Source organism: Rhamphochromis sp. 'chilingali', assembly GCF_963969265.1.
Source record: "Rhamphochromis sp. 'chilingali' genome assembly, chromosome: 6".
Lineage (NCBI taxonomy): Eukaryota > Metazoa > Chordata > Actinopteri > Cichliformes > Cichlidae > Rhamphochromis > Rhamphochromis sp. 'chilingali'.
The window spans coordinates 39,963,581-39,976,446 of NC_137933.1; the positions used below are offsets into that span (position 1 = coordinate 39,963,581).

The 12,866-nt window shown below is 47.5% G+C and overlaps 1 protein-coding gene across 1 annotated transcript in view; it reads right to left on the bottom strand.

The window, feature by feature from the left end:
- Window positions 1-565: 565 nt before the first annotated feature.
- The window catches only part of plekhg4 (pleckstrin homology domain containing, family G (with RhoGef domain) member 4), a 60,727-nt gene continuing 48,426 nt past the window's right edge, over window positions 566-12,866 (bottom strand). Inside the window, exons 13-23 of the mRNA XM_080883995.1 lie at window positions 4,475-5,355; window positions 4,075-4,324; window positions 3,890-3,979; window positions 3,574-3,798; window positions 2,679-2,849; window positions 2,415-2,595; window positions 2,225-2,341; window positions 1,997-2,138; window positions 1,825-1,925; window positions 1,547-1,701; window positions 566-1,398 (exon numbers count right to left, since the gene is read on the bottom strand). Of these exons, the coding sequence (XP_080740121.1) occupies window positions 1,351-1,398; window positions 1,547-1,701; window positions 1,825-1,925; window positions 1,997-2,138; window positions 2,225-2,341; window positions 2,415-2,595; window positions 2,679-2,849; window positions 3,574-3,798; window positions 3,890-3,979; window positions 4,075-4,324; window positions 4,475-5,355 (2,361 nt within the window). The 3' untranslated portion in view covers window positions 566-1,350. The remainder of the gene's footprint in view (window positions 1,399-1,546; window positions 1,702-1,824; window positions 1,926-1,996; window positions 2,139-2,224; window positions 2,342-2,414; window positions 2,596-2,678; window positions 2,850-3,573; window positions 3,799-3,889; window positions 3,980-4,074; window positions 4,325-4,474; window positions 5,356-12,866) is intronic.

Consider the following 12,866-nt stretch of genomic DNA (forward strand, 5'->3'; position numbering starts at 1 on the left):
GGTTTCGGTGACCTCTGACCCCATCAGTGTCTTCCGTTTGCTCTGAGATGATTGGAGCGTCGTCGCTGCTTCAGCTGATGAACAATAAACAACTTTCTACCATCTGGTTTGTTTTTCATCTTTAATCGCTCAGCTGCTGCAGCGAGGAGAGGATGCCTCGGGTTCACTGAGGTGATCCGGGCTGAAATGATTTCTCCTACAGCTGTTTGAAACACTCGCCTGACCTCAACGTGTGCAGGACATGTTGGGTTATGTGATGATGAAACTTTGGTGATGCTTATTTAAAATGAGTTTTTACACTACATGTGTAACAGGTACAGTAATTTACTTTTACAGGTGGTAAATGAGATCCTATAGGTGTAACTCTGCATGTCACAGTACGATCAGAAGAGAGGTGCTGTATGATTCTTAAAGTTCACTGGAAAAACAAAAGTCGACATCATCATGACCTGCCTGATGAGGCTGTTGTGCTGTTGTCTCCGTATTATTCCGTAAAACCTAAAAAGAAATGAATGTGTTTGGCTCCAGGTCAGCTGATCTCCGAGAGAACACAGAACAGGAAGCATGTGAACAAACTCAGTTTATTATTCAAGTAAAAAGTGGCAGCAGACGCTCAGCTGAGGGTTTATTTACACACATGTACAGACACAAACCTGCCATCCTCACAGCACGCCGGCCCGCCCGCAGACTGACCCTGGGTCAGCATGACAAACGGACGCGGCGGCGAGGAGACGAACTCAAACTGTCCTTATTTACAACACAAATGAAAGCAGCTGTCCGACGTCCGGGTCAAACAGGAGGAAACGCAGAACTGCAGCAGGAAGCAGATGAACCTGCGCGCACACACAGACGGATTTAAGGTATGTATGGAGGTCTCGCGCATCACCTCAGAGACATGAGACTGGGGTCATCAGACCAAACAGAGACCAGTCGGTGACCTCCAGCAGACGCTGAAATCGTGTTGTACTCGTTTATATTTTTACCTGGTGATCAGTGTTTTCTTGGGGGCGGGGCTTAGATTAATGCAGATTACTTAAAGGCGACCATCCTGAGCTCACTTAGTCTCTGATCTGTTGCGAACTCATTGTTATAGCTTTTGCTTCATGTGTCAGCCTTTACGTCTGCCTGCCTGTCTTTAGAAAGACTCGCATGGTTAAAGTTATCATTAACAGTTTGCTCGGGTTGTATGCCTTTTTTTCTTTTGTTTCCCTTTTTGATTTTTATTCTCATACTTTGCTTTCCCGCTTATTTTCTGCAATAACCCAAAAAGCCGTCAGGGTTTGCCCATTTCCAGTTTTCCCCCCAAACACAATCCCTCTGTGAGGACCTGCAGACTTACAGGAACGTCATTCAGGCGAGCTGATCACACGATGGTTGCCGGGCTGATGACTGCAGCTGCTTTCTGAGGACAGACGGAGAACACCATCAACCAAACATTTATAAACTCAGAGAAATTCCCAGAGAATCACCGAGCCGCTCGGAGAGATGACAAACATATTTAAAAATGCTCTAACTCCGCCTCCTTCATGGCGCTGTCTGCACTCACAGCTGAAATGTACGGGCTGTTGAGGTGCTGTTTGCTGGGGGAAGAGGGGGAGGGCTCCTCGGGCAGCGCTTCCTGGAGGTGGGAGGACACGCAGCCGCTGTCGGAGCCAGTAGAGCCGGAGAGGCAGCGAGACGACGAACCTGAACTCTCAGTGGCTGAAGACAGAAAAAAGAAAAAGAAACTGCAGTCAGGCGTTAAAGTGAAGAGGCTGGAGGATTGGGACGAAGATTACTCAAACCTAATCTGAGACTCATGAGTTTAGGTGTGTGCTGACGTACTCATGGAGGGCTGGCTGCTGGTCTCGTGCTCCTGCTCGTCTTCCTCGATGCACGAAGCGCTGAAGGAGCTCTGAGTGGTGGGAGGAGGGGGGATGCTTTGACTGCAGGAGGGAGAGGAGGATGTTATAAAACCAGCACAAGAACCTTTGACAGCAGGACAGGTAAGTCTCACCTGTACATGTGCAGATTGAGCGGTCCCAGCAGGCTGGCTGAAGACGGGCCTAATGCTGCAGGGTCAGAGGTCACCGTTCCCCTTTTAAAAGGATTCGAATGGTCGAAGACGGAGACGGCGATGGACGCCCGCGTTCTGGCACCTGAAGGACCCAATCACCGTTTTACTTTTTGATCATCAGTAACTAACGAGCTAATTGGTGAATTCTAGTGAAAGTCTGAGCGGCACCTCTGCTCTTCATCATGTAGTGAACGGCTCGGTCGCTGATGGCCGCGTCGCTCGGCTGGATGTCCAAGAACGGTTTGTTGCCCACGCCCATCGACACCATCTCCTTCAAACGCATCTCTGCTGGCAGAAAGACAAACGGGTGAGTTGATCTCCGACACCGACGCTCTCCTGAACGCTCCGCCATCCGCACCTTTGTTCCTCGTGGCCTGGGTCCACAGGATTCGGGCGATGTCGTTTGTCCAGGCGTGTTTTGCGTCCGTCGTTGTCGCCTGAAGGATGAAGGTCTGATTCTTGGATGTCCTCCTCCTGAACCAGATCTCAAACTTCAGCCCGCTGTCCCCCGTCGACTCTGTCAGACCAACGTCCGCCGTCTGCAGCACAGGCACACGTTTTCTGCTCAGAAAATTCCTCGCCTCACGGTTGGCGTGGGCTCGCCTGCTCTTGGAGAGCTTACCTTGAAGGAGTGTTTGTAGATGAAGACGTCCAGCCCTCCCTCCATCTTCTTAGGTTTACTGAAGAGGACGAGCTCCTCGAACAGGAAGATGCGACGCTGACATTTCCTCCTCCCACTCCAGACAGTGAACTCGTCCTGCCGGATCAGCTGACCCTGCTCCTTCAGGTTCACCTGCAGGCAGAAGAAGAGCTGATTGGGTTTAATTCCTAAGAGTAGCCGATTTAATTATGTTCATAAGGTCCATCGAAACTTAATTTAAGACGCTGTAGACTTGGGCACGAACGATGACGCTAAAACAGGATTATAAGAAAGTAAAAGACCGTAAAAGCGGCTCTGCTGAGGCTCATGGGACACAGCCCTTAGTTTGGTAATCTGAACACAAAGGAATGGCTGGTCAGGCTTTTTGGAGGCTACCCCCAGCCTCACAGGGAGCTGCAGTCTGCTGGAGGAAGCCTCTGAACTGGCTTCTGGAGTATTTCACAGCATATATGGAAAATAGTTTCTGATACTGTTACGCTGTTTAACTTAAAAGAGCAGAAAACACAAAGAGGGAGCTTTTAACGACACGGTCCGATTTAAACGTCTCACCTTGAGCTCCGTCTTTATCATGAAACCCACAAACACAAACCTCCCATCTTACTGTGGTAATCATGTCCATCAAGGCGGTCGTGTGATTGGTTTTTAGTTGGACTACTAAAAAAGTTTTTCAGGATTTTGGATCCAGAAATTTTTAGGAGACCATCATCAAGGATTTTGAAACAAGTGATCAGTTCCAGAAGTTCTGCTCCTTGAATTTGATTCATGTGTGATGTGGAGGGGACTTTCACCTCAGATCAATATTTCTGGTGAGTCTAGAACACGAGTCTCACCTGAGCTCAGATCAGGCTACACTTACGTCACAGTCTCGAATGGCGTCCATGGCCAACAGGTCGTTTCCATGGCGAAGCTGGAACTTGACCATATTGGTGGCAGACTGCAGTGCCGTAAGCTCCGCCTCTTGTGCCACGCCCACCTCCTTCATGAGGTCAGTGAGGAGCAGCGCGTATTTGCTCATCCTCTGAACGGGCTTCAGCAGGTAGGAGGACAGGTCCATCTTATCGCCCAGCTCCAGCTGCTTCCTCTGCAGGAACGAGGGGGGCAGGGGTTAGTGCGAGTACAAATATGAGGTCACATGAAGGTCAAAGGTCAGAGGTGGTGGTTGTAGTTCTCACTCTGAAGAAGGAGTGTCCGTGATTCGCCAGAAGAGCGTCAGACTTGGGTTTGTTCTTGCTGTAAAGAGCGTACAGACCGAACTGCTGCTGCTGTTCAACACAAACAACAAACACATTCACACAGAGTACATATGAAGAGTGTGTGTGTGTGTGTGTGTGTGTGTGTGTGTGTGTCCGTCCCCTACGTGTCTGAGGAAGCAGTGTGGCACTCTGAGCGGATGCTTCGAGCAGGCCTCCAGCTCCTTCAGGAAAAACTGGCTGTGGAAGTCGAGGAGTTTCTCCAGGTTGCCGAAGACGACAGTGCGTTTCCCCCTGAGATCCTGCGGGAGGTCTGCTCGGTCCATCTCAGGGAAGTAGTGATGTATGATGTAACGCAGTGAGCGGACGTACTCGCGCTCCGTGTTCACCATCTCCTCCACAATGTGACGCAGCTTGCTGCACACACACACACACACACACACACACACACACACACACACACACACACACACACACACACACACACACACACACACACACACACACACAGATGTCAGCAGAGTAGTGTCAGTCTACAAATTCAGTCTGAGAACCAGGATTACCCACCTGCTCCTGGGTCGGGGTTCTCCGGTGGGTGTGCTGGGTGTCCCGGGGCTATGTGGCCCCTGTCCTCCCCAGCTGTGAGAAGGTGTCCTGGGGCAGAGCGTGCGGTCTGCTGCCTCAGTGCTGCTGACCTCCAGACCACGGATGAACACACCCGTGTTTCCTCTGCGCACTGGCTCGCTGAGGGCGCGAGCAGACGGGCTGTAGCGCGACGTCTCCGGGGTGGCGGGGCAGTCGAAACTCTGAGTCTTCCTGAGCTGCTGTCGTCTGCAGGAGGAGGAAGAGGAGAGGGAGAAGGAAGACGACGATGGAGTGAAGCAGGGAGAAGAATCCAGGCGGGGGAGTCTGGGACTGCAGGAAGTGATATCCACACGGTCTGAGGACTCGTCTGAGGAGGAGCTGCGAAAAAGTCGCCGGAGGAGCGGCGTGTGCTGCGGGGTGGGAGGGGAGGCGGAGCCAGCAGGGGTGGAGGTAATGGAAAGAACCGAGGAGGCATTTGTTTTCTCCTCTGGCAGGCGGGAGGAGAGCCAGAGTCCTGACAGAGACTTCCTGGAGGAGATGGAGCTCCTGCTGGTGGCAGAGTCAGAGCGGCGCCTGTGGGCGGAGTCACGCGTCTTGAGTGCTGCCTCCATCTTCCTGTCAAACATCTTCTTGGTCTCTTGACACTTTGACCAAGCGAAGCTCCACTGACGAAGGCCTCGCTCGCCCCGCAGTTCACCCGCAGCCACCTTCATTTCCTGAAAACAGGCGTCTGAGATTGGTGGGTGCAGACGCTGGTAGTCCTCCAGGCAGCCAATCACAGCTTGGCATTTGTCTGGCAGTGTGCAGTCCTCCATACTGATCCCAGCTAGGTGACGCATACCCTGCAGCGCCCAGCCATAAGCCTGCAGAGAGAGAGGGGAGAGTCACATGGAGAGCCGATGGAAAGGCGCCATTCCACTTCCTGTTAAAATGACTGCAGTTTAGCTGAAGTACAGCAGGGGGCGCTCAGGAGAAAGTCAGACAGCATCAAAAATCTGTCAGAAATTAAATAAGACGACTAACTAAAAACAAAAAAACCCAAACAATCAGCAGTCACGCTGTAGTGCGTGCTCATTGGTTGGTTAAGGACAATAGAAAACACTCTCAGTGGCACCCTGTTCAAAATGATAACTAAACATCAGAACCAGAGCTAAAGCCCAGCAGGAACTTTGTGTCCAGCTGGTTGTGATGGATGAAGGAAACGCTCTCTGAGGCTGCTGCTCGCCCGACGCTTCAAATCAACATTTACAGACGCTGTGACACCCCAGCGCTCAGAGGTGTTTTACTATAACATGAAAAACAATCTGAAACTCAAATATCATCGTTTAAAAAATTCAAAGAGCAGAAGATCTATTTTGTCCAGATGACATGACCTTTGACCCTAGACAGCAGCCCACTGAAGAAATGTTTTTTTTTCTTCGTTTTAATAAATTCAAAAGCAAAAAGACTGAAAAAAGAAAAAGGCAGGAAGTGATGGGGTTACTTTAGCTGGTTATGATGGGAACATTTTAAGTTTCCCCAATCAAGTTGAACACCCACCTTTTCCCCGCCCACTTTTTTTTTTGTGCTAGGGTCACACACAAAGATGCCATGGTGCAGGTCCTCTTCTCACATGGAGGAGGTCCTAAAGGGCCCGCACTAAAACAGCTGATGTAACATGTAAACTTTTAAATCATCTCTCTGAGAAGACATTTTCCTCGTTTGTTTTCAAAGTGATGATGTTTCCTGGTCCAAGCCGTTCCAGCTTTTCCTTTAAAGCGAGCAGAACTCGGACCCGACACTGAAACATTCAGGGCGTCTCCGTTTTTTCTGTCTGTTCGGACAAACAACAAGAACAGACCGACAATGACGTCACTCTGCAAGTGTGTAGTCAGAGAGCTTTGAAGTGTGAGCTCGTGTTTGTGTGCGCACCACGAAGGAGTCGACCGCCAATCTCCTTTTTGCTGAAGGCTGGAGGGGGAGGAGAGTGTGTGTGTGTGTGTGTGTGTGTGTGTGTGTGTGTGTGTGTGTGTGTGTGTGTGTGTTAAATTAAAGACCAGAGGCCTCCTGCTTCTCCACTGAAGAATGACTGAATGACTCTTTACCTTCCTGACATGCAGCTAACATATTACTTCACCACTAAAACAGCAGGAGACACACACGCACACAAGGTCATGTGCAGGTTATTCCAAACTTTTCAAGGCCTGGAGAGGGAAAGTTCAGCAGCACTGACAGCGGGTTGGGTTTGGGCAGGGTGTGGCCAGCAGAGGGCGCTGGAAGCACAGCAGGGTGAGGGTTCACTGTGAGGGTGCAGACACCCTCTTCAGTGCCTGCTGAAAGAAAACAACCCACCAGCATCGCAGAACACTGAGGAGCAGCTCTGACACTTCAGTCTCGGCTGATTTGGTGACAGCGGCGATGGTTTGAGTCTAAACGTGCAAAGCACAGAGGTTTGTGGCACAACAATCATCTGCTGCACGCCTGCCTGAGAAGGTGGAGGTGTGCTCCAACATCTATCTCTACCTACACCAACTCTTCAATCAGTCTTCCCAGAAAGGCTCAAAGAGGAGAAAGTGGTCCAAAAACAGACGGATGTGTCAGTTAATATTTCATTAGATAAGGTCTAATAATAATCCATTCAGACGTCTTCATGAGGTCGACGTAAACAACCAAGGCGGTGACACAGATATGATCCGACAGGACGTGCTAACAATGAAACCATATGGACATCGATGTGGCAGGAGGCTACCGGGTCAGCGCTCTCCAGACCGATTAGCTGCTGATGTGTCCTGATCGCTGCAGCCGCTCACTTCCCACATGCACAAAGGTGTGTGTGTGTGTGTGTGTGTGTGTGTGTGTGTGTGTGTGTGTGTGTGTGTGAGAGAGTGTGAGAGAGAGTGTGAGAGAGAGGATCGTCACAGCAGTCCTTTATTGTAACTAGAGATTGACCGATCCGATATTACGTATCGGTCCGATACTGACCTAAATTACTGGATCGGATATCGGAGAAAAATAAAAAATGTAATCCGATCCATTAAATATCACGAAAGCACCTCGCAAAACTTGCAACGCGCCGTAACTCACCTCAGAACGTTAGCACGTCGGAGCAGTATGCATCACGTGATAGAGCGGCTGTGGCATGCGGGACCTGTCGGTGGTCTGGATAGCATTTGGAGCTTCGCTAGCAACCCGGCATTTCATCTCCGACAAAGTTATCCCCGAGAGAAGTAAAGCAAGTGTGTAAGTCCATCTCTGAATGTTTGTAAAGCATTCCTGCGTTAAGCTTAACGAGCGACTGCCTCTCGCTCTCCGGCTGCTACTTCAATCGTGAAACTGCTTAAATGATCAGCTGATCGGCTTTTCTGTCGTGAGTCTCTCTTGTTTGTTTTTGGTCCACTTTGCGCCAGAAAGAGGAAACCAGCGGCTGAACAACAGCAGCACGTTTAAGCTTGATCAGCTGTTGTTAGAATGTATTTAATATTACTTTCTACTCGAGGATCTTTTTCTACGTAGCTGACGCTGGTAACTGTGCAGGGGCGGATCTAGCAAAGTTTAGCCAGGAGGCCGATAGGGCATTAACAGGGAAAAGGGGGCACAAAGACATACTTTTCTTTCTTATTCTCATTTAAAATGTCGAGCTTTTAATAAATAATTATCTGACAGCCAAAGTTTTAATTTGATGTAAAATGAATAGAAGTCAATTACTGTATATAGTAACTATTAAGTCTAATATATATACCCTAGTAAGCTATAGTACTTTTTCCTTTGGGAAGGTACCATCTGTGCAGTCTGCAATTTTGTTGAAGAAAGATGTTGAATCTATTTAATATTTCTTGAAAAATAATTGATTTCTGTGCATTTTTTTTCACACTGCATCAAATTAAGGTTGATTACGTCGATTAAGCATCATGAGGTGGCGCGTGAGGGGTGGTTCCCTATTTTTTATTTATTTATTTTTGTTGTTGCTGGGAGTTGGAACCCTATTAGTTAGGTTGCTTAATATTTACGCTAAGTACTCTTTAAAATACCAGAATAGGGAGGATGGTGTAGGTTTAAGTTTATTAGATTGATCAGTATTGCTGAACTATGAAATATTTTTTTTGTATACAGGTATAACAGAATAGCTTTAGTGTAGTTGTTGTTTTAAACTTGAGTATGAACTTGCAGACTTGCAAAATGCAGCAAGATATTTTAAAAAACAGTTTTGTTGATTAAAAAACACTATATCGGATTCATATCGGTATCGGCAGATATCCAAATTTATGATATCGGTATCGGACATAAAAAAGTGGTATCGTGCCATCTCTAATTGTAACTGTACTCTTTATCTTCGATTCTACAACACAACAACTGTGGGTACATTTTAGTTGTCAGCCAGGTTTAATCATTTTATTAAGATCTGATTGGACCACTTTAAATGAAGATGACTTGGGGTGTTTTCAGAGGACCTTTTTATAATGAATAGTTTACCTGCAGAGACCGTGGCAGACAGTGGTTGGACTGTGGAAATGACCAATGTAGATCTCAATATTCTGACTGTATAAAAAGCTTTTCATGAACCCAGATGCTGTGTGTCTTTGGACTATTTCAGCAGCAACAGGCTGGAATGTCTTCCACATGTAGCACACAGCAGGCGCTACTCTGTGGTTTAGGTAGAGAAACACCTGGTCGAGCGTGCAGGAGGCAGCACACATGATGGCCGGCCGTTAGCAGTGATTGTCTGGGACGGTTAGCATTAGCTGCCAGGTTAAAGACTGGAGAATTAACGGTTGGAAACTTGAACACGCGCAGCTTCTTTGGACCAAGTTGTGAGCTGCTGTGCATGTACCATTATTACCAAAGGCTGACCCTCCCTCTACTGGAGGTCTCTTCCTGTTAAAAGAGTGTTCTTCCTCCCCATCATCACCAAGTACTGCTCACAGAGCCCAGTGATCACATGAGCCTCTCTAATATTTAGGATCTTTACACTTCAATATGAAGGTCCTTCAGATAAGTGTTGGAAACTGTTCATATAATAATATGAGGAACAGATTGTTCCTTTGTTTTCGTCTACTTTCATTATTTTAGCATCGTTCACATCGATTTATAAAGTAAGGCTGAAGAAATGTACTGCTTTCCAAGTAAGGAAGCTTTGGATCCAGCGTTACTGGACCATTTCCACTTCACAAACCTGACAACATTTGCTTTTAATCTATTTTCAGGCCTCCGACAATCAATGATCAGAACAGATGCCGATTACGTTTCCGTCGATCAATAAATTGATTATTCGGCCGATTGTTTCAGCTCGCCTCTGGATGTTTCCAAACAAGAGAGGGAGTGAAAACGTGGGGCAGAGAAGAGGAGGACTCTAATTAAAATAACATGTGGTTGTTATGGTGCTGCAGAGGGGGGAGGCAGGAGGGGGAGGAGGGATAAACAGGAGCACACGGGCTGTGGTTTTGGGGACAGTGGCCCTGCAGGACTCCAGGCCTGGAGCCAGTCAACCAAAGAGGAGGAGGGGAAACAGAGGGAGGGCGGAGGAGGCCAAAACCCTCCAAACCATATAAAAGGAGGGGGTAGGGCTCCTTTCCTCCTCCTTCAGAGGAGTAGTGGTGAACCTACTTCAAACGGTTCTGCGGTTCCTGGAGGAGAGCGTTTTGTCTTCAAACTCTTGTTGATGTGAAAGAAGTCTTTTGTTTCACTTTGTTTCTTCACTCTTTGCTCCGTTTCTATATTCTGTGCTTTTATTCTGAAGTCTTCATATAAAAGGAAGAAATGTCAAACAAGGCAGAATCCTCCAATACCAGTGTTTTTATGCCCCGACGTCAGAAACAGCTGTGCCCAGAGCTGTCGTGTTTTCAGGTGTCCATTTGTCCCATTCTTGAGATACTTAAACATGGCAAAAAAAATTACTTGAACTCGAAGATGGAGGGTAAGATTTTCATGGTCAAAGGTCACTGTGAGCTCACAATATTCAAGAATTCAGACACTACCTGACAAACTGTCACACATCGTTTTCGGTGCAAAACGGAAAACTTAAAAACATAAAACTGACAGATGCTGTATCCTGTCCAGATCAGAGGAAACTGATCTCCTTCCTTTCAATATAAAATCACTTATTATAAAAACACATCTACATGCTAGCATGTCATAGCTGACAGAAGGGAACTGCTGCCAGAACGCAGTCGGAGGAACTGATCCGAGGAGGTGTCGACGGTTTGGATCACAGCAGGTACTGACGAGGTTCAGAATGAACCCAATACTGTGTTCGAGTGGTGCGTATTAAATAAATGAGCTGACACATGACCAGATCTGGTGTATCGCCATCCGAGAAGAAACTAGGCAACGTGGTGAAACTATTCTGAAAACGAGCCCACGTGGAGCTGCTAGCGCCTGGCCAAACCTCGCTGCTGTGCTAAAAGCTGTTATTTTTAAAGATTCTTAAAGAGGTAACGGGTGAACTGGAAATGGATCAAAATTATAGAATTCATCATTTTTCCCCAATATCTAATCACGATTAAGTGATTTTACCAAAAATATTTAAAAATAAGTAAATACAAGAAAAAACAAATGTTTTCTCCGAATGCTGCTCATCCCCTCTGAAGAGAAAAGTTGGTATGAATCAAACTGATTTTGGAGACTGAGCTCTGATAGCTGTGGTGGAGCAGCTGGTTTACTGACTGGAAGGTTAAAGTTTCTTTACTGGCTCCTTGAAATGAAATGACAGTGTGTGTAGGTACAGCAGAATAAACCCGTAGCCTGAGATTGCTCCCTTTATCGTCCACCTATGAGCACAGAGCGCTCTGCCAGCTGTTGGAGTTTTTTCCTGCCACTCAGCTGTGAACAATGTGGACACGACAAAGCGGAAAAGGGAATGATGCTGCCGCTGTGACTGCTGTGAAATGGAGCAGACAGCCAGTTTTGTATTTGCTAATACCCATTTCCTTTCCTTTCCTGCAGACTCTAGCTGGAGTCTCCGTCCCCAAAACGCATGACAAGCAAAATTACCTCCGACACACCATCATCGAAACAGACAGCAACCCTGTGTTGCTTTATATGCAAAAAACACGAGTCAGGGTGGGAATGTCACTGAGCCGCAGCAACATGACAACATGCGTGATCTGGAAACGACACGATAACATCTGCAGCAGGTAAACTGGTAACACACACACACACGCGCGCAGAAAGAGAGCGAGCAACAAGCAGCGAGAGCAGCTTCAAAGATCTCTCTGCAGTCAAAGTGACGCCAAGTTAACATCAAACGGCTGAAAAACTGCCACACACACACACACGTGCTGATAAAACTTCTCCAAAGCAAACCTCAGCTGTGTGTGTGTTTTTAAAAAAACAACAACAAAAAACAGTAAGAAGTGTGTATCGTACCTGTGTGTTCAGCTGAAGCTCTGAAGCCTGAGTGATTCGCGCAGAGAGCAGCATCCTGACCACACACACACACACACACAGAGTGACCCCCCCAAACTTCATCAATGGGCTGAATGGCAGATGGGCGGTCCCAGGAGGAGAGGAGGGGGGGCATCACCACGGCGACAAAGACTTTGTGGTGAAAGGAATGAAAGGGGGATGGAAAGAAAACTTGGCACCGGAGTGATACCTGGACCGACCACACACACACACACACACACACACACACGCACACACACGCACACGCGCACACACACACGCTTCATTCCTGTCTGTGTGTGTCAGGTCAGTACTGCCTGCTTAGTGTATCAGAGAGGAAACTTCAGCACACTCTGTGGTTGGTGTTGTGCAGAATTTGGTGGCGTGACTAAAGCATCCGAACAAACTTCACTGGTGAAAGTTTAAACATCGGTCTGAAACACGTGCCTGCCGACCGGCCGAGCCCACCACTGAGTGAGGCGGCTCGGATCCCCACAGGCTGATGTTTTCACCCACAGAGCAGACATGTCAGGACAGGACAGGAAGTGAGGCTTGAAAAGACTTCCACACAATGAAAAATAATCTTCTTGTCATCGCAATTTCAATTTTTGTTTTCCCCAAATAGAAATCTTCTATGTCTATGTTGCATTTCAACAGAGAGGCTGTTTCTCTCCTTTGGTTTAGTTCAACTTTGCAGCAAACCGAGCGAGTAAAAATGTGTCGGTCCGTCATGTTCATTCGCACGAGCTTATGAGCTATAGCAAAAACCATAATTACTTTGTTGGTAATTGTACGCTTGATTTCTGTACCAACTTATCATGAAGTGTCTTTTTACAGGGAATTTGGGATCATCCTTTCGAAAAACAAATGAAACAAATGAAATGAAAGACAAAGGTCTACGGACGCGCGAGGTCGTCAGAAGGGACTTTGGATGAGCGGCTGTTTTTTTTGAAGAGGCAGCAGGAGGCCCAGCAGCTGCTGCACCTCGGGAGATGATAGAGAAAATATAGTTTGT